Below are 22,908 nucleotides of genomic sequence, written 5' to 3'. Positions count from 1 at the left end.
GTGTCTGTGCCACCCCATCTAGCCGCCCTTATCAGGAGATGTGACTGTGCCACCCCATCTAGCCGCCCTTATCAGGAGATGTGACTGTGCCCCCCCATCTAGCCGCCATTATCAGGAGATGTGACTGTGCCACCCCATTTAGCCGCCCTTATCAGGAGATGTGACTGTGTCACCCCATCTAGCCGCCCTTATCAGGAGATGTGACTGTGCCACCCCATCTAGCCGCCATTATCAGGAGATGTGACTGTGCCACCCCATCTAGCCGCCCTTATCAGGAGATGTGACTGTGCCCCCCCATCTAGCCGCCATTATCAGGAGATGTGACTGTGCCACCCCATCTAGCCGCCATTATCGGGAGATGTGACTGTGCCACCCCATCTAGCCGCCATTATCAGGAGATGTGACTGTGCCACCCCATCTAGCCGCCATTATCAAGAGATGTGACTGTGCCGCCCCATCTAGCCGCCCTTATCAGGAGATGTGACTGTGCCCCCCCATCTAGCCGCCATTATCAGGAGATGTGACTGTGCCGCCCCATCTAGCCGCCCTTATCAGGAGATGTGACTGTGTCACCCCATCTAGCCGCCATTATCAGGAGATGTGACTGTGCCACCCTATCTAGCCGCCATTATCAGGAGATGTGACTGTGCCGCCCCATCTAGCCGCCCTTATCAGGAGATGTGACTGTGCCACCCCATCTAGCCGCCATTATCAGGAGATGTGACTGTGCCGCCCCATCTAGCCGCCCTTATCAGGAGATGTGACTGTGCCCCCCCATCTAGCCGCCCTTATCAGGAGAAGTGACTGTGCCGCCCCATCTAGCCGCCCTTATCAGGAGATGTGACTGTGTCACCCCATCTAGCCGCCATTATCAGGAGATGTGACTGTGCCCCCCCATCTAGCCGCCCTTATCAGGAGATGTGACTGTGCCGCCCCATCTAGCCGCCATTATCAGGAGATGTGACTGTGCCGCCCCATCTAGCCACCCTTATCAGGAGATGTGACTGTGCCGCCCCATCTAGCCGCCATTATCAGGAGATGTGACTGTGCCACCCCATCTAGCCGCCCTTATCAGGAGATGTGACTGTGTCACCCCATCTAGCCGCCCTTATCAGGAGAAGTGACTGTGCCGCCCCATCTAGCCGCCCTTATCAGGAGATGTGACTGTGCCACCCCATCTAGCCGCCATTATCAGGAGATGTGACTGTGCCACCCCATCTAGCTGCCATTATCAGGAGATGTGACTGTGCCGCCCCATCTAGCCGCCCTTATCAGGAGATGTGACTGTGCCACCCCATCTAGCCGCCCTTATCAGGAGATGTGACTGTGTCACCCCATCTAGCCGCCCTTATCAGGAGATGTGACTGTGCCACCCCATCTAGCCGCCCTTATCAGGAGATGTGACTGTGCCGCCCCATCTAGCCGCCCTTATCAGGAGATGTGACTGTGCCACCCCATCTAGCCGCCCTTATCAGGAGATGTGACTGTGCCACCCCATCTAGCCGCCATTATCAGGAGATGTGACTGTTCCACCCCATCTAGCCGCCCTTATCAGGAGATGTGACTGTGCCCCCCCATCTAGCCACCCTTATCAGGAGATGTGACTGTGCCGCCCCATCTAGCTGCCATTATCAGGAGATGTGACTGTGCCGCCCCATCTAGCCGCCATTATCAGGAGATGTGACTGTGCCCCCCCATCTAGCCGCCCTTATCAGGAGATGTGACTGTGCCCCCCCATCTAGCCGCCATTATCAGGAGATGTGACTGTGCCGCCCCATCTAGCCGCCCTTATCAGGAGATGTGACTGTGCCGCCCCATCTAGCCGCCCCTTATCAGGAGATGTGACTGTGCCGCCCCATCTAGCCGCCATTATCAGGAGATGTGACTGTGCCGCCCCATCTAGCCGCCCTTATCAGGAGATGTGACTGTGCCGCCCCTTCTAGCCGCCATTATCAGGAGATGTGACTGTGCCGCCCCATCTAGCCGCCATTATCAGGAGATGTGACTGTGCCCCCCCATCTAGCCGCCATTATCAGGAGATGTGACTGTGCCGCCCCATCTAGCCGCCATTATCAGGAGATGTGACTGTGCCACCCCATCTAGCCGCCATTATCAGGAGATGTGACTGTGCCGCCCCATCTAGCCGCCATTATCAGGAGATGTGACTGTTCCCCCCCATCTAGCCGCCATTATCAGGAGATGTGACTGTGCCACCCCATCTAGCCGCCATTATCAGGAGATGTGACTGTGCCGCCCCATCTAGCCGCCATTATCAGGAGATGTGACTGTGCCACCCCATCTAGCCGCCCTTATCAGGAGATGTGACTGTGCCACCCCATCTAGCCGCCCTTATCAGGAGATGTGACTGTGCCACCCCATCTAGCCGCCATTATCAGGAGATGTGACTGTGCCCCCCCATCTAGCCGCCATTATCAGGAGATGTGACTGTGCCACCCCATCTAGCCGCCATTATCAGGAGATGTGACTGTGCCACCCCATCTAGCCGCCATTATCAGGAGATGTGACTGTGCCACCCCATCTAGCCGCCCTTATCAGGAGATGTGACTGTGCCACCCCATCTAGCCGCCATTATCAGGAGATGTGACTGTGCCACCCCATCTAGCCGCCATTATCAGGAGATGTGACTGTGCCACCCCATCTAGCCGCCCTTATCAGGAGATGTGACTGTGCCGCCCCATCTAGCCGCCCTTATCAGGAGATGTGACTGTGCCACCCCATCTAGCCGCCCTTATCAGGAGATGTGACTGTGCCACCCCATCTAGCCGCCCTTATCAGGAGATGTGACTGTGCCCCCCCATCTAGCCGCCATTATCAGGAGATGTGACTGTGCCACCCCATCTAGCCGCCCTTATCAGGAGATGTGACTGTGCCACCCCATCTAGCCGCCATTATCAGGAGATGTGACTGTGCCGCCCCATCTAGCCGCCATTATCAGGAGATGTGACTGTGCCACCCCATCTAGCCGCTATTATCAGGAGATGTGACTGTGCCACCCCATCTAGCCGCCATTATCAGGAGATGTGACTGTGCCACCCCATCTAGCCGCCATTATCAGGAGATGTGACTGTGCCACCCCATCTAGCCGCCATTATCAGGAGATGTGACTGTGCCGCCCCATCTAGCCGCCCTTATCAGGAGATGTGACTGTGCCGCCCCACCTAGCCGCCATTATCAGGAGATGTGACTGTGTCACCCCATCTAGCCGCCATTATCAGGAGATGTGACTGTGTCACCCCATCTAGCCGCCCTTATCAGGAGATGTGACTGTGCCGCCCCTTCTAGCCGCCATTTTCATCAGCCAGTCCTTGGGGCAGATGTGATTGGAAGGAAGCAGATCTCGCCTCTGAATAGCCGCAATCCTTTCAGCACACCAATGACACACACTCGGAATACTTTAGTGAAGGGGTATTCAACATGTTGCGCTCTAGCTGCTGTTGAACTACACATCCCAGCATGCCTTGCCACAGTTTTAGCAAACTATGTGTAGTTCCACAGTAGCTGGAGGGCCGTGTTGAATACATCTGCTTTGGTAGAGTGGGGGTTATCTTGTTCCAGTCTGCACGGAATCCCCCTATAACCTCACCCCTCTATCACCTGTCACCAGTGACCCGCCTGCTCCGTATTTACCAGGACAATCCCCAACCTTGTGGCTATAAGCTAGGGCCCTACCACATACAGTATCACCCATGTGTCTTGTTGCAGGAGTTTAAGAAAGACCTGTACCAGCACCGGGTGGCGCTAGAGAGCATCGGGTGCCAGATCTTGGATAAGTCAGATGGTTCTCAGCTCAGCGACTTCAGACAGCGCTGGGACCGGCTGGAGGAGGAGGCCGTGAACCGCCAGGTGAGCACTTTAGAGCACTCTCATCACACAGTAACTGGCCGGTAACTTACCTCTGATGTACAATGTACCGTGAGAAGCCTAATAACACATAGATCGGCTGAATGTGGCCGTCATTCAACCAGCCACCCGGTATATTCAGCCAGCCACCCGGTATATTCAGCCAGCCACCCGGAATATACCCGGTATATTCAGCCAGCCACCCGGTATATTCAGCCAGCCACCCGGTATATTCAGCCATTCAGCCAGCCACCCGGTATATTCAGCCAGCCACCCGGTATATTCAGCCATTCAGCCAGCCACCCGGTATATTCAGCCAGCCACCCGGTATATTCAGCCATTCAGCCAGCCACCCGGTATATTCAGCCAGCCACCCGGTATATTCAGCCAGCCACCCGGTATATTCAACCAGCCATCCGGTATATTCAACCAGCCACCCGGTATATTCAACCAGCCACCCGGTATATTCAACCAGCCATCCGGTATATTCAGCCTGCCACCCAGTATATTCAGCCAGCCATCCGGTATATTCAGCCAGCCACCCGGTATATTTAGCCAGCCACCCGGTATATTCAACCAGCCACCCGGTATATTCAACCAGCCACCCGGTATATTCAGCCAGCCACCCGGTATATTCAGCCAGCCACCCGGTATATTCAGCCAGCCACCCGGTATATTCAGCCAGCCACCCGGTATATTCAGCTAGCCACCCGGTATATTCAGCCAGCCATCCGGTATATTCAGCGAGCCATCAGGTATATTCAGCCAGCCACCCGGTATATTGAACCAGCCACCCGGTATATTCAGCCAGCCACCCGGTATATTCAGCCAGCCACCCGGTATATCCTCCTCTGTTCATGTCCCTGATTTCCGGCACCTTATACTGTGCATTACCTGCAGTCATTATGGCACAGACTGTCTGACAGATGCCTCTTGTCATATATGGGATGCAGGCATGGGGACTGAATAAGAGATGGTGACAGACACAGTGGGGTGATTTGTTTTGCTTCTGCACATAGGTCCCATTTGTGTCCGCACCGCACAGGCGTCCCGTCAGACGCTTACACAGGAGGCCGTACACAGACGCTCACCCTCTCACGCTCACCTGCGTACACAGACGCTCACACAGGAGGCCGTAAACAGACGCTCACCCGCTCACACAGGAGGCCGCACACAGACGCTCACCCGCTCACACAGGAGGCCGAACACAGACGCTCACCCACTCACACAGGAGGCCGTACACAGATACTCACCCGCTCACACAGGAGGCCGTACACAGACGCTCACACAGGTCGCCATACACAGACACTCACCCGCTCACACAGGAGGCCGTACACAGACGCTCACACAGGAGGCCGTACACAGACGCTCACACAGGTCGCCATACACAGACACTCACCCGCTCACACAGGAGGCCGTACACAGACACTCACACAGGAGGCCGTACACAGACGCTCACACAGGAGGCCGTACACAGACGCTCACACAGGTCGCCATACACAGACACTCACCCGCTCACACAGGAGGCCGTACACAGACGCTCACCCACTCACACAGGAGGCCGTACACAGACGCTCACACAGGAGGCCGTACACAGACGCTCACACAGGTCGCCATACACAGACACTCACCCGCTCACACAGGAGGCCGTACACAGACGCTCACCCACTCACACAGGAGGCCGTACACAGACGCTCACCGACTCACACAGGAGGCCGTACACAGACGCTCACCCACTCACACAGGAGGCCGTACACAGACGCTCACCCACTCACACAGGAGGCCGTACACAGACGCTCACCCACTCACACAGGAGGCCGTACACAGACGCTCACCCACTCACACAGGAGGCCGTACACAGACGCTCACCCACTCACACAGGAGGCCGTACACAGACGCTCACACAGGAGGCCGTACACAGATACTCACCCGCTCACACAGGAGGCCGTACACAGACGCTCACCCACTCACACAGGAGGCCGTACACAGACGCTCACCCACTCACACAGGAGGACGTACACAGATGGTCACCCGCTCACACAGGAGGCCGAACACAGACGCTCACCCACTCACACAGGAGGCCGTACACAGACGCTCACACAGGAGGCCGTACACAGATACTCACCCGCTCACACAGGAGGCCGTACACAGACGCTCACACAGGAGGCCGTACACAGACGCTCACACAGGTCGCCATACACAGACACTCACCCGCTCACACAGGAGGCCGTACACAGACACTCACCCGCTCACACAGGAGGCTGTACACAGACGCTCACACAGGTCGCCATACACAGACACTCACCCGCTCACACAGGAGGCCGTACACAGACACTCACCCGCTCACACAGGAGGCCGTACACAGACGCTCACACAGGTCGCCATACACAGACACTCACCCGCTCACACAGGAGGCCGTACACAGACACTCACACAGGAGGCCGTACACAGACGCTCACACAGGAGGCCGTACACAGACGCTCACATAGGTCGCCATACACAGACACTCACCCGCTCACACAGGAGGCCGTACACAGACGCTCACACAGGAGGCCGTACACAGGGGGTAATTCCAAGTTGATCGCAGCAGGATTTTTGATAGCAACTGGGCAAAACCATGTGCACTGCAGGGGAGGCAGATATAACATGTGCAGAAAGAGTTAGATTTGGGTGTGTTATTTTGTTTCTGTGCAGGGTAAATACTGGCTGCTTTATTTTTACACTGCAAATTAGATTGCAGATTGAACACACCACACCCAAATCTAACTCTCTCTGCACATGTTATATCTGCCTCCCCTGCAGTGCACATGGTTTTGCCCAGTTGCTATCAAAAATCCTGCTGCGATCAACTTGGAATTACCCCCACAGACGCTCACACAGGAGGCCGTACACAGACGCTCACATAGGTCGCCATACACAGACACTCACCCGCTCACACAGGAGGCCGTACACAGACGCTCACACAGGTCGCCATACACAGACACTCACCCGCTCACACAGGAGGCCGTACACAGACGCTCACACAGGAGGCCGTACACAGACGCTCACATAGGTCGCCATACACAGACACTCACCCGCTCACACAGGAGGCCGTACACAGACGCTCACACAGGAGGCCGTACACAGACGCTCACACAGGAGGCCGTACACAGACGCTCACATAGGTCGCCATACACAGACACTCACCCGCTCACACAGGAGGCCGTACACAGACACTCACACAGGAGGCCGTACACAGACGCTCACACAGGAGGCCGTACACAGACGCTCACACAGGAGGCTGTACACAGATACTCACCCGCTCACACAGGAGGCCGTACACAGACGCTCACACAGGAGGCCGTACACAGATACTCACCCGCTCACACAGGAGGCCGTACACAGACGCTCACACATGTCACCATACACAGACACTCACCCGCTCACACAGGAGGCCACACACAGACACTCACCCACTCACACAGGAGGCCGTACACAGACACTCACCCGCTCACACAGGAGGCCGTACACAGACACTCACCCGCTCACACAGGAGGCCGTACACAGATACTCACCCGCTCACACAGGAGGCCGTACACAGACGCTCACACAGGTCACCATACACAGACACTCACCCGCTCACACAGGAGGCCATACACAGACACTCACCCGCTCACACAGGAGGCCGTACACAGATACTCACCCGCTCACACAGGAGGCCGTACACAGACGCTCACACAGGTCACCATACACAGACACTCACCCGCTCACACAGGAGGCCGTACACAGATACTCACCCGCTCACACAGGAGGCCGTACACAGACACTCACACAGGTCACCATACACAGACACTCACCCGCTCACACAGGAGGCCATACACAGACACTCACCCACTCACACAGGAGGCCGTACACAGACACTCACCCGCTCACACAGGTCGCCATACACAGACGCTCACCCGCTCACACAGGAGGCCGTACACAGACACTCACCCGCTCACACAGGTCGCCATACACAGACGCTCACCCAGAAGGCCGTACACAGACGCTCACACAGGTCGCCATACACAGACACTCACCCGCTCACACAGGTCGCCATACACAGACGCTCACCCAGAAGGCCGTACACAGACGCTCACACAGGTCGCCATACACAGACACTCACCCGCTCACACAGGAGGCCGTACACAGACGCTCACACAGGTCGCCATACACAGACACTCACCCGCTCACACAGGAGGCCGTACACAGACACTCACCCGCTCACACAGGTCGCCATACACAGACGCTCACCCAGAAGGCCGTACACAGACGCTCACACAGGTCGCCATACACAGACACTCACCCGCTCACACAGGTCGCCATACACAGACACTCACCCACTCACACAGGAGGCCGTACACAGACGCTCACACAGGAGGCCGTACACAGACGCTCACACAGGAGGCCGTACACAGACGCTCACACAGGAGGCCGTACACAGACGCTCACACAGGGGGTCGTACACAGATACTCACCCGCTCACACAGGAGGCCGTACACAGACGCTCACACAGAGGGTCGTACACAGGAGAAACTGCACCTGCCATACGGCTAAGCTGCGATGTTGGCGTCTGAAGACGCACTAGGGGGTATTACACCGCCTATAGACGCAGACAGGGGGCGTCTCAGTCTTTGTACATGTATACGCACGGATATACACCAGGGAGGGGCTTAGTTAAAGCATTTGAATAAAACATTTGGAAGCATGGCAGAAAAAGTACATAACTTTGTGTCTGGAACAAACCATGCTGCCATGCAAGGGGAGCAAATACATTTATATTGTTTCTGTGCAGGGTAAATACTGGCTGCTTTATTCTTACACTGCAATTTAGATTTCAGTTTGAACACACCACACCCAAATCTAACTCTCTCTGCACATGTTACATCTGCCCCACCTGCAGCGCACATGGGGGGTCATTCCAAGTTGATCGGTAGCTTCCGTTGTTCGCAGTGCAGCGATCAGGCTAAAAAACTGCATTTATGCGCATGTGTATGGGCCGCAATGCGCACGTGCAACGTACGGGTACAAAGTCCGTTGTGGTTGTGCACAGGTTCTATCGACGTTTTCAGTCGCTCTGGCGGACTCAAGAAGATTGACAGGAAGGGGGCGTTTCTGGGTGTCAACTGACCGTTTTCAGGGAGTGTTTGCAAAAACGCAGGCGTGTCTGAAAAAACGCAGGCGTGTCTGAAAAAACGCAGGCGTGGCTGGGCGTTTGTTGGGCGGGTGTATGACGTCAAATCCGGACAGGAATAGACTGAAGTGATCGCAAGCGCTAAGTTCAGAGCTACTGTGAAACGGCACACACTGTTTTTGCAGAGCTCGGCTGCACAAGCGTTCGCACTTCTGCTAAGCTAAAATACACTCCCCAGTGGGCGGCGGCATAGCGTTTGCACGGCTGCTAAAACTAGCCAGCGAGCGATCAACTCGGAATGACCCCCATGGTGTTACCCAATTGCTTGCTCTTTGGCTTGCTTCCACATCCAAATAACCCCCAAAGTCATAGACACTGCCCCAATATCCACAGTTGCTGTAACATAGTAACATAGTAACATAGTATCTGAGGTTGATAAAAGACAATTGTCCATCGAGTTCAACCTATTTGTGGTCTCCTATGCAGGATGATTTGACTAAAATTTCTGACTGATGCTGCTGTCAGCCGTTGCATTTTATCCCTATTTATAGTAACTATAATGCATGACTATGCACCATACCCCTGGATATCCTTTTCCAATAGGAATTTATCTAACCCATTCTTAAAGGTGTTGACAGATTCCACCATTACAACTCCCTCTGGCAGGGAATTCCAAACACGTATTGTCCTTACCGTGAAAAAGCCTTTACGCCGTATTGTGCGGAATCTCCTCTCCTCTAACCTGAGCGAGTGTCCACGAGTCCTCTGTGTTGATCTAACCAAAAACAGGTCCCGCGCAAGCTCTGTGTATTGTCCCCTTATATATTTGTAGATGTTGATCATATCCCCTCTTAGTCTCCGCTTTTCCAATGTAAACATGCCTAGTCTTTCAAGCCTTTCCTTGTATTCCATCGTCTCCATGCCCTTAATTAGTTTGGTCGCCCTCCTCTGTACCTTTTCAAGCTCCAGGATATCCTTTTTGTAGTACGGTGCCCAGAATTGTACACAGTATTCAAGGTGTGGCCTCACTAGTGATTTATATAACGGGAGTATAATACTCTGGTCCCTAGCATCAATACCCCGTTTTATGCATGCTAATATCTTATTAGCCTTCTTTGCTGCAGTCCTACTTTGGGTACTACTGCTTAGCTTGCTATCTATGAGGACACCCAAGTCCTTTTCCAGTACAGAATCCCCTAATTTTACCCCATTTAGTAGGTAGGTGTAATTTTCGTTCTTGTTACCACAGTGCATTAACTTACACTTGTCTGTGTTGAAGCGCATTCTCCATTTGGCTGCCCATGCTTCTAATTTAACTAAGTCGTTCTGAAGAGACTCGGCATCCTCCTCTGTATTTATAGCCTTACACAATTTGGTATCATCTGCAAAAATTGACACCATGCTCTCTAGACCTTCTGTTAGGTCGTTAATGAAAATATTGAACAATAGCGGTCCTAATACTGAGCCTTGCGGCACACCACTTAGCACTTCAGGCCAAGTTGAAAAAGATCCATTAACCACAACGCGCTGCTCCCTATTATCTAACCAGTTTTTGACCCAAGTGCATATTGTGCTTCCTAGCCCTGATTCTTGTAGCTTGTAGATAAGTCTCATGTGTGGTACAGTATCGAACGCTTTGGCAAAGTCTAAAAAGATTACATCCACGTCTTTACCCTGATCTAGGTTTGCGCTTACTGTTTCATAAAAGCCAAGTAAGTTGGTTTGACAGGATCTGTCCTTCATAAACCCATGTTGATTCCTTTTAATGACCTTATTGACTTCAAGGAACTTCTGAATACTATCTCTTAGAATACCTTCCAATACTTTCCCCACTATAGATGTAAGACTAACTGGTCTATAATTACCTGGTTCAGCTTTACTTCCCTTTTTGAATATTGGCCCTACTTCCGCTATACGCCAGTCTTTGGGAACCATACCTGATATAACTGAATCCTTAAAGATCAAAGATAGCGGTTTTGCCAGTTCAGAGTGAAGCTCCATTAGAACCCTTGGGTGAATACCATCGGGCCCTGGTGATTTATTAATCTTTAAATGTTTTAATCGGTCACAGACTACTTCCTCGCTTAAATAAGTACCTATCAGTGGGATATTCTCATTATTGAGATTGTGTGTCAGTCCCTGAAATGGGTCCTCTCTAGTGAATACTGTTGAAAAAAACTCATTTAGTGTGTCCGCTATGTCATTATCATTTTTGCTTAAGACTCCCAACTTGTCTTTTAAAGGGCCTATACTCTCCTTCTTTAATCTCTTGCTATTAATGTATTTAAAGAATTTTTTGGGATTCACTTTGCTTTCCTTTGCTACTAGTTTTTCAGTTTCTACTTTAGCCGCTCTTATTTCCTTTTTGCAAATTTTGTTACATTCCTTATAGTGCTGAAATGACTCTGCTTCCCCGTCAGATTTGTATTTTTTAAATGCTCGCCTTTTCTTGCCCATAAGTTCCTTAATCTTTTTGTTAAGCCACATCGGTTTATGATTTTTATTCCTTTTTTTGCTACTCATAGGAATAAATTTGAGTGTAATTTTAGCTAGCAGGAATTTTAGTACCTCCCATTTCTCCGTAGTATTTTTTCCTAAAAACAAACCTTCCCATTCAATATCCCTGAAAAATACCCTCATCTTATCAAAATTTGCTTTGCTAAAGTTTAGAGTCCTAGTTGAGCCAGTATAGGGCTGTTTATGGAAACTGATATTGAATGTGGACCATATTGTGGTCGCTGTTTCCTATGGGTTCCCCTACTATAATACCTGATACCAAATCCCCATTGTTTGTTAATACCAGGTCTAAGATTGCATTGTACCTAGTTGGTTCCTCAATTAGTTGAACTAAGTAGTTATCATTAAGTGTGTTTAAAAACATATTGCCCCTAGCAGTATCACATGAATCGTTTTTCCAGTTTATCTCTGGATAGTTAAAATCTCCCATCACTACTATGTCTCCTACTCCTGCTGCTCTTTCAATTTGCTTTAGTAACAATTCCTCATCAGATGCGTTGATACCAGGCGGCCTATAGCATACACCCAATACTAACTTTTTTATTCCTTTTTCCCCGCATGCAATTTCTACCCATAATGTCTCGACAGTGTCTACAGTCCCCTCCTGAATATCTTCCCGTATATCAGGTTTTAAAAACGGCTTTACGTAAAGACACACCCCTCCACCCTTTTTATTTAGTCTGTCTCTCCTAAACAGTGTATAGCCCTCCAGATTGACTGTCCAATCATGAGATTCATCCCACCAAGTTTCAGTAATGCCTATAATATCATACTGTTTGCTTGCTGCAAGTATTTCTAGTTCACCCTTTTTACCAGTAATGCTTCTGGCGTTTACATACATACATACAACTAAGATAAGTATTTTCCCTTGCGTTAGGGACATCTTTCACCTTATGTAGCAATGATGACCTGTAATCGTCATTGGTTAGTGCTTTGGTAAAATCCCTTTTAGTACCCATGTTAGTAACCTTACCGCCTGCTCTTACCCTCCCCCCAACTTCTCCCCCATTTCGTTTACTACCGCCATCCCCACTATTCTCACTGCATGACCCGTAGTTTCTAGCTAAACCCTCCCCCAGGCTCCTAGTTTAAAATCTCCTCCAACCTTCTAACCATCCTTCCCCCCAGCACCTCTGCCCCCTCCTCATTCAGGTGCAATCCGTCACGACAAAAGAGATGGCGCCTGACTGAGAAGTCCGCCCAGTGTTCCAGGAACACAAACCCCTCTTTCCTGCACCAATCCCTAAGCCACACATTTACCTCCCTAATCTCCCTCTGCCTCCCTGGACTAGCGCGTGGCACGGGTAATAATTCCGAGAATATTACCTTGGATGTCCTTGCCTTCAGTTTCTTTCCTAAGTCCCTATAGTCTTTCTTAAGGACATCCCACCTTCCGCTAACTTTGTCATTGGTGCCAACGTGCACCGAGACCGCCGGGTCTTTCCCAGCCCCTCCCAACAATCTATCTACCCGGTCCGCGATGTGCCGTACTCGAGCACCCGGGAGACAACAGACTGTACGGCGATCACGGTCCCGGTAGCAGATTGCCCTATCTGCCTTCCTGATGATAGAATCCCCTACCACCACCATCTGACTAGGTACCTCTCTATCTTTTATCCCAACCGCGCCAGAGGGACCGCTCCTCTGGATGCTAGAGGGAGCAGTCTCTTCCGGCACCGTCATTTCTTCACTATCATCCTCCGATTCCTCGTCCAATCGGGCAAATTTGTTCGGGTTTGATAGTTCGGAGATGTCGAGCCTCCCCCTCTTTTTCTTCCTTCTAACTGTGACCCAACTGGCTACCTGATCATCATCCTCTTCTACCAGTGACCCCTCCCGCAACTCCTCCACCGTTCTGTCTAAACTACGCTCGAGATTGTGAATCTCCCTCAGTCGCGTAACGGTTTGCTCTAGATCAGTTACCTGGGCTTCCAGGGCAACCGTTCGCATACACCTCGTGCAGATGTAATCACACTGGGCCGGTAGCTCCAGGTGTGCATACATCTTGCACGACATGCACTGAGTGAGGTCCCCAATCACAGTCCCTCCCATATTGTTTGTAAGGTCTAACTCCCTGTTACACTCAAAGAAAAAGCAGCAAAAATAAAAAGTAGAAGACAAACAATCTCACTTATACAATAATTAAGCTGGCTTATACTTATCTATCTTTGTGCGGGTCTTGGTCCTTCACTTTTATGCAGCCGTAGTACTCTCTCCTGTTGCACCTATACTCCACTTAGCAGTTGCAGTTGTTCCAGCTCACTGCACCTCTTTTTCACTCGGCTTCCAGCTCCTGCAAAAAAAAAAAAATGCCCCTCACACACGCACAATCACAGCCCCTCTGCTACTCCAAGTAAGAGACCCTCTCACTCACTCACAAGGTCAGCCCCTTGCAGCCTCACCAGAAGTTTAATGGTACTGCTAATGTGTGTTCCTGATTGTGTATTATAAAACTCACCTTTTTCTGTATTCTAACTCACCTTTTTGCTGTTTAAAACTCACACTTAGAAATCCAAGCAGCACTTAAAAAAGACAAGCCTTTCCACAGAGCACGCTCCAAAGAGTCTAATCACTGCTTATATAGGCTCAGCCAGCTGCTTTAATCAGCCCCTCCTCCTCCTGATTACTCACACCTGAGTTAACCCCTCTGGCTTTTCACCTCACACTTTTTTTTCCCCCTCCAAAAAAACCCAGTACAGATATATTAAAACAAAAAAGAAACAGTATAGATATAAACAATCAGATTCAGATTAACTTTCTCTCACAATATTACTATCCCTATATGGATAGACAGAGATTAATCAGAGTTTACCTTTTTGCTGTTTAAAACTCACACTTAGAAATCCAAGCAGCACTTAAAAAAGACAAGCCTTTCCACAGAGCACGCTCCAAAGAGTCTAATCACTGCTTATATAGGCTCAGCCAGCTGCTTTAATCAGCCCCTCCTCCTCCTGATTACTCACACCTGAGTTAACCCCTCTGGCTTTTCACCTCACACTTTTTTTTTTCCCCTCCAAAAAAACCCAGTACAGATATATTAAAACAAAAAAGAAACAGTATAGATATAAACAATCAGATTCAGATTAACTTTCTCTCACAATATTACTATCCCTATATGGATAGACAGAGATTAATCAGAGTTTACCTTTTTGCTGTTTAAAACTCACACTTAGAAATCCAAGCAGCACTTAAAAAAGACAAGCCTTTCCACAGAGCACGCTCCAAAGAGTCTAATCACTGCTTATATAGGCTCAGCCAGCTGCTTTAATCAGCCCCTCCTCCTCCTGATTACTCACACCTGAGTTAACCCCTCTGGCTTTTCACCTCACACTTTTTTTTTCCCCCTCCAAAAAAACCCAGTACAGATATATTAAAACAAAAAAGAAACAGTATAGATATAAACAATCAGATTCAGATTAACTTTCACTCACAATATTACTATCCCTATATGGATAGACAGAGATTAATCAGAGTTTACCTTTTTGCTGTTTAAAACTCACACTTAGAAATCCAAGCAGCACTTAAAAAAGACAAGCCTTTCCACAGAGCACAGTGCTGTGTCGGCATTCATATTGTCAGCACCACAATGTTGACCGTTATGATGTCGATATAATTACAATGTCGATATCTAACATTGCGAGAAACATCTGGAAAATGATGACATAGGATATGACAAGTAAACATAGTAAATATGTCGACGTAAGGTTTATGGATTACGGGTTAGCAATACACTTATCTGCTGACTTTGTGACCATGTAGACATTTTCATGCCAACATTACGAGTGTCGGCATGGTCACTGTAGAAGCAGTCGGCTACAATGGTGAGTTGCTGCATGGACGGGGCGTCACATAATGTAATGGACATTGTTTTACAGCACCAACTAGAAGGAGCGTTACTGGGACTTGGCCAGTTCCAGAACCAGCTGGAGGAGCTTGTGAACTGGTTGTCTCACACCACTGAGCAGCTCCAGGGGCCCCGCCTCGTGGGCATTGACCTGCAGAGCTGTGAGATCGAGCTGGCCAAACACAAGGTGGGTTCCCGGGGCACCACTCATATCCCCCCACTCAGCACTTCAGTATCACAGCACAAGGGGGCATTCCCTAGTACTGCCCCCTAGTTGTGTCTCAGTATATGTTATAGTACCCCCTGAGTGCAGCCCCCCTAGTTACATCTCAGGATATGTTATAGTACCCCCTGAGTACAGCCCCCCTAGTTACATCTCAGGATATATTAGGGGAACCCCCTGAGTACAGCCCCCCTAGTTACATCTCAGGATATGTTATAGTACCCCCTGAGTACAGCCCCCTAGTTACATCTCAGGATATGTTATAGTACCCCCTGAGTACAGCCCCCCTAGTTACATCTCAGGATATGTTATAGTACCCCCTGAGTACAGCCCCCCTAGTTACATCTCAGGATATATTAGGGGTACCCCCTGAGTACAGCCCCCCTAGTTACATCTCAGGGTATATTAGTGGTACCCCCTGAGTACAGCCCCCTAGTTACATCTCAGGGTATATTAGGGGTACACCCTGAGTACAGCCCCCTAGTTACATCTCAGGATATATTAGTGGTACCCCCTGAGTACAGCCCCCTAGTTACATCTCAGGATATATTAGGGGTACACCCTGAGTACAGCCCCCTAGTTACATCTCAGGATATATTAGGGGTATCCCCAGAGTACAGCCCCCCCTAGTAACATCTCAGGATATATTAGGGGTACACCCTGAGTACAGCCCCCCTAGTTACATCTCTGGATATGTTAGGGGTACCCCCTGAGTACAGCCCCCCCTAGTTACATCTCAGGATATATTAGGGATTAGGGGTACCCCCTGAGTACAGCCCCCTAGTTACATTTCAGGATATATTAGGGGTACCCCCTGAGTACAGCCCCCTAGTTACATCTCAGGATATGTTAGGGGTACTCCCTGAGTACAGCCCCCCTAATTACATCTCAGGATATATTAGTGGTACCCCCTGAGTACAGCCCCCCTAATTACATCTCAGGATATATTAGTGGTACCCCCTGAGTACAGCCCCCCTAGTTACATCTCAGGGTATATTAGGGGTACACCCTGAGTACAGCCCCCTAGTTACATTTCAGGATATATTAGGGGTACCCCCTGAGTACAGCCCCCCTAGTCACATCTCAGGATATATTAGGGGTACCCCCTGAGTACAGCCCCCCTAGTTACATCTCAGGATATATTAAGGGTACCCCCTGAGTACAGCCCCCCTAGTTACATCTCAGGATATATTAGTGGTACTCCCTGAGAACAGCCCCCCTAGTTACATTTCGGGATAAATTAGGGGTACCCCCTGAGTACAGCCCCCCTAGTTACATCTCATGATATATTAGGGGTACCCCCTGAGTACAGCCCCCTAGTTACATCTCAGGATATATTAGGGGTACCCCATGAGTACAGCCCCCCTAGTTACATCTCAGGATATATTAAGGGTACACTCTGAGTACAGCCCCCCTAGTTACATCTCAGGATATATTAGGGGTACACCCTGAGTACAGCCCCCTAGTTACATCTCAGGATATGTTAGGGGTACCCCCTGAGTACAGCCCCCTAGTTACATCTCAGGATATATTAGGGGTACACCCTGAGTACAGCCCCCCTAGTTACATCTCAGGATATGTTAGGGGTACCCCCTGAGTACAGCCCCTAGTTAAATCTCAGGATATATTAGGGGTACACCCTGAGTACAGCCCCCCTAGTTACATCTCAGGATATGTTATAGTACCCCCTGAGTACAGCCCCCCTAGTTACATCTCAGGATATATTAGGGGTACCCCCTGAGTACAGCCCCCCTAGTTACATCTCAGGGTATGTTAGGGGTACCTCCTGAGTACAGCCCCCTAGTTACATCTCAGGATATGTTAGGGGTACCCCCTGAGTACAGCCCCCTAGTTACATCTCAGGATATATTAGGGGTACACCCTGAGTACAGCCCCCCTAGTTACATCTCAGGATATGTTAGGGGTACCCCCTGAGTACAGCCCCTAGTTAAATCTCAGGATATATTAGGGGTACACCCTGAGTACAGCCCCCCTAGTTACATCTCAGGATATGTTAGGGGTACCTCCTGAGTACAGCCCCCTAGTTACATCTCAGGATATGTTAGGGGTACCCCCTGAGTACAGCCCCCTAGTTACATCTCAGGATATGTTAGGGGTACCCCCTGAGTACAGCCCCCCTAGTTACATCTCAGGGTATATTAGGGGTACACCATGAGTACACCCCCCCTAGTTACATCTCAGGATATGTTAGGGGTACCCCCTGAGTACAGCCCCCCTAGTTACATCTCAGGATATATTAGGGGTACCCCCTGAGTACAGCCCCCCTAGTTACATCTCAGGATATGTTATAGTACCCCCTGAGTACAGCCCCCTAGTTACATCTCAGGATATATTAGGGGTACCCCCTGAGTACAGCCCCCCTAGTTACATCTCAGATTATGTTAGGGCTACCCCCTCAGTACAGCCCCCTAGTTACATCTCAGGATATATTAGGGGTACACCCTGAGTACAGCCCCCTAGTTACATCTCAGGATATGTTAGGGGTACTCCCTCAGTACAGCCCCCCTAGTTACATCTTAGGATATATTAGGGGTACTCCCTCAGTACAGCCCCTCTAGTTACATCTCAGGATATGTTCGGGGTACACCCTGAGTACAGCCCCCCTAGTTACATCTCAGGATATACTAGGGGTACACCCTGAGTACAGCCCCCTTGTTACATCTCAGGATATGTTAGGGGTACACCCTGAGTACAGCCCCCCTAGTTACATCTCAGGATATATTAGGGGTACTCCCTGAGTACAGCCCCCCTAGTTACATCTCAGGATATATTAGGGGTACCCCCTGAGTACAGCCCCCTAGTTACATCTCAGGATATATTAGGGGTACACCCTGAGTAAAGCCCCGCTAGTTACATCTCAGGATATATTAGGGGTACACCCTGAGTACAGCCCCCTAGTTACATCTCAGGATATGTTAGGGGTACACCCTGAGTACAGCCCCCCTAGTTACATCTCAGGATATGTTAGGGGTACACCCTGAGTACAGCCCCCTAGTTACATCTCAGGATATATTAGGGGTACAGCCTAAGTACAGCCCCCCTAGTTACATCTCAGGATATATTAGGGGTACACCCTGAGTACAGCCCCCTAGTTACATCTCAGGATAGATTAGGGGTACACCCTGAGTACAGCCCCCCTAGTTACATCTCAGGGTATATTAGGGGTACCCCCTGAGTACAGCCCCCTAGTTACATCTCAGGTTATATTAGGGGTACCCCCTGAATACAGCCCCCTAGTTACATCTCAGGATATATTAGGGGTACCCCCTGAGTACAGCCCCCCTAGTAACATCTCAGGATATGTTAGGGGTACACCCTGAGTACAGCCCCCCTAGTTACATCTCAGGATAGATTAGGGGTACACCCTTAGTACAGCCCCTAGTTACATCTCAGGATATGTTAGGGGTACCCCCTGAGTACAGCCCCCCTTGTTACATCTCAGGATATATTAGGGGTACCCCCTGAGTACAGCCCCCCTAGTTACATCTCAGGATAGATTAGGGGTACACTCTGAGTACAGCCCCCTAGTTACATCTCAAGGTATATTAGGGGTACACCCTGAGTACAGCCCCCCTAGTTACATCTCAGGATATATTAGGGGTACACCCTGAGTACAGCCCCCTAGTTACATCTCAGGGTATATTAGTGGTACCCCCTGAGTACAGCCCCCCTAGTTACATCTCAGGGTATATTAGGGGTACACCCTGAGTACAGCCCCCCTCATTACATCTCAGGATATGTTAGGGGTACCCCCTGAGTACAGCCCCCCTAGTTACATCTCAGGATATATTAGCGGTACACCCTGAGTACAGCCCCCCCTAGTTACATCTCAGGATATGTTAGGGGTACCCCCTCAGCACAGCCCCCCTAGTTACATCTCAGGATATATTAGGGGTACACCCTGAGTACAGCCCCCTAGTTACATCTCAGGATATGTTAGGGGTACTCCCTCAGTACAGCCCCCTAGTTACATCTCAGGGTATATTAGGTGTACTCCCTCAGTACAGCCCCCCTAGTTACATCTCAGGATATGTTTGGGGTACCCCCTGAGTACAGCCCCCTAGTTACATCTCAGGATATGTTAGGGGTACCCCCTGAGTACAGCCCCCTAGTTACATCTCAGGATATATTAGGGGTATCCCCTGAGTACAGCCCCCTAGTTACATCTCAGGATATGTTAGGGGTACCCCCTGAGTACAGCCCCCTAGTTACATCTCAGGATATGTTAGGGGTACCCCCTGAGTACAGCCCCCTAGTTACATCTCAGTATATATCGGGGTACCCCCTGAGTACAGCCCCCTAGTTACATCTCAGGATATATTAGGGGTACCCCCTGAGTACAGCCCCCTAGTTACATCTCAGGATATATTAGGGGTACCCCCTGAGTACAGCCCCCTAGTTACATCTCAGGATATATTAGGGGTACCCCCTGAGTACAGCCCCCTAGTTACATCTCAGGATATATTAGGGGTACCCCCTGAGTACAGCCCCCCTAGTTACATCTCAGGATATATTAGGGGTACCCCCTGAGTACAGCCCCCTAGTTACATCTCAGGATATATTAGGGGTACACCCTGAGTACAGCCCCCCTAGTTACATCTCAGGATATATTCAGGGTACTCCCTCAGTACAGCCCCCCTAGTTACATTTCAGGATATATTAGGGGTACCCCCTGAGTACTGCCCTTCTAGTTACATATCAGGATATATTAGGGGTACACCTCAGTACAGCCCCGTAGTTACATATCAGGATATATTAGGGGTACCCCCTGAGTACTGCCCTTCTAGTTACATATCAGGATATATTAGGGGTACACCTCAGTACAGCCCCCCTAGTTACATATCAGTATATATTAGGGGTACCCCCTGAGTACTGCCCCCTAGTTACATTTCAGGATATATTAGGGGTACACCCTGAGTACAGCCCCCCTAGTTACATCTCAGGATATGTTAGGGGTACACCCTGAGTACAGCCCCCTAGTTACATCTCAGGATATATTAGGGGTACACCTCAGTACAGCCCCCCCTAGTTGCATATCAGGATATATTAGGGGTACCCCCTGAGTACAGCCCCCCTAGTTACATATCAGGATATATTAGGGGTACACCTCAGTACAGCCCCCCTAGTTACATCTCAGGATATATTAGGGGTACCCTCTGAGTACTGCCCCCTAGTTACATTTCAGGATATGTTAGGGGTACACCCTGAGTACAGCCCCCCTAGTTACATCTCAGGATATGTTAGGGGTACACCCTGAGTACAGCCCCCTAGTTACATCTCAGGATATATTAGGCGTACCCCCTGAGTACAGCCCCTTAGTTACATCTCAGGATATATTAGGGGTACCCCCTGAGTACAGCCCCCCTAGTTACATCTCAAGATATATTAGGGGTACACCCTGAGTACAGCCCCCTAGTTACATCTCAGGATATATTAGGGGTACCCCCTGAGTACAGCCCCTTAGTTACATCTCAGGATATGTTAGGGGTACAACCTGAGTACAGCCCCCCTAGTTACATATCAGGATATATTAGGGGTACACCCTGAGTACAGCACCCCTAGTTACATCTCAGGATATATTAGGGGTACCCCCTGAGTACAGCCCCCTAGTTACATCTCAGGATATGTTATAGTACCCCCTGAGTACAGCCCCCCTAGTTACATCTCAGGATATATTAGGGGTACCCCCTGAGTACAGCCCCCCTAGTTACATCTCAGGGTATGTTAGGGGTACCTCCTGAGTACAGCCCCCTAGTTACATCTCAGGATATGTTAGGGGTACCCCCTGAGTACAGCCCCCTAGTTACATCTCAGGATATATTAGGGGTACACCCTGAGTACAGCCCCCCTAGTTACATCTCAGGATATGTTAGGGGTACCCCCTGAGTACAGCCCCTAGTTAAATCTCAGGATATATTAGGGGTACACCCTGAGTACAGCCCCCCTAGTTACATCTCAGGATATGTTAGGGGTACCTCCTGAGTACAGCCCCCTAGTTACATCTCAGGATATGTTAGGGGTACCCCCTGAGTACAGCCCCCCTAGTTACATCTCAGGGTATATTAGGGGTACACCATGAGTACACCCCCCCTAGTTACATCTCAGGATATGTTAGGGGTACCCCCTGAGTACAGCCCCCCTAGTTACATCTCAGGATATATTAGGGGTACCCCCTGAGTACAGCCCCCCTAGTTACATCTCAGGATATGTTATAGTACCCCCTGAGTACAGCCCCCTAGTTACATCTCAGGATATATTAGGGGTACCCCCTGAGTACAGCCCCCCTAGTTACATCTCAGATTATGTTAGGGCTACCCCCTCAGTACAGCCCCCTAGTTACATCTCAGGATATATTAGGGGTACACCCTGAGTACAGCCCCCTAGTTACATCTCAGGATATGTTAGGGGTACTCCCTCAGTACAGCCCCCCTAGTTACATCTCAGGATATATTAGGGGTACTCCCTCAGTACAGCCCCTCTAGTTACATCTCAGGATATGTTCGGGGTACACCCTGAGTACAGCCCCCCTAGTTACATCTCAGGATATACTAGGGGTACACCCTGAGTACAGCCCCCTTGTTACATCTCAGGATATGTTAGGGGTACACCCTGAGTACAGCCCCCCTAGTTACATCTCAGGATATATTAGGGGTACTCCCTGAGTACAGCCCCCCTAGTTACATCTCAGGATATATTAGGGGTACCCCCTGAGTACAGCCCCCTAGTTACATCTCAGGATATATTAGGGGTACACCCTGAGTAAAGCCCCGCTAGTTACATCTCAGGATATATTAGGGGTACACCCTGAGTACAGCCCCCTAGTTACATCTCAGGATATGTTAGGGGTACACCCTGAGTACAGCCCCCCTAGTTACATCTCAGGATATGTTAGGGGTACACCCTGAGTACAGCCCCCTAGTTACATCTCAGGATATATTAGGGGTACAGCCTAAGTACAGCCCCCCTAGTTACATCTCAGGATATATTAGGGGTACACCCTGAGTACAGCCCCCTAGTTACATCTCAGGATAGATTAGGGGTACACCCTGAGTACAGCCCCCCTAGTTACATCTCAGGGTATATTAGGGGTACCCCCTGAGTACAGCCCCCTAGTTACATCTCAGGTTATATTAGGGGTACCCCCTGAATACAGCCCCCTAGTTACATCTCAGGATATATTAGGGGTACCCCCTGAGTACAGCCCCCCTAGTAACATCTCAGGATATGTTAGGGGTACACCCTGAGTACAGCCCCCCTAGTTACATCTCAGGATAGATTAGGGGTACACCC

At 50.3% G+C, this 22,908-nt stretch overlaps 1 protein-coding gene across 1 annotated transcript in view; it reads left to right on the top strand.

Moving 5' to 3' along the window:
* The window catches only part of PLEC (plectin), a 647,147-nt gene that overhangs the window by 492,796 nt on the left and 131,443 nt on the right, over positions 1–22,908 (top strand). The window contains exons 51-52 of the mRNA XM_063924739.1: positions 3,724–3,864; positions 15,406–15,561. Coding sequence (XP_063780809.1) covers positions 3,724–3,864; positions 15,406–15,561 — 297 coding nt within the window. The remainder of the gene's footprint in view (positions 1–3,723; positions 3,865–15,405; positions 15,562–22,908) is intronic.

The sequence above is a fragment of the Pseudophryne corroboree genome, chromosome 5 (genome assembly GCF_028390025.1).
Source record: "Pseudophryne corroboree isolate aPseCor3 chromosome 5, aPseCor3.hap2, whole genome shotgun sequence".
In the NCBI taxonomy this organism is placed as follows: Eukaryota; Metazoa; Chordata; class Amphibia; order Anura; family Myobatrachidae; genus Pseudophryne; species Pseudophryne corroboree.
Note: the sequence above shows the minus strand (reverse complement) of the source record. Positions and strands in the feature narration are given on the sequence as shown.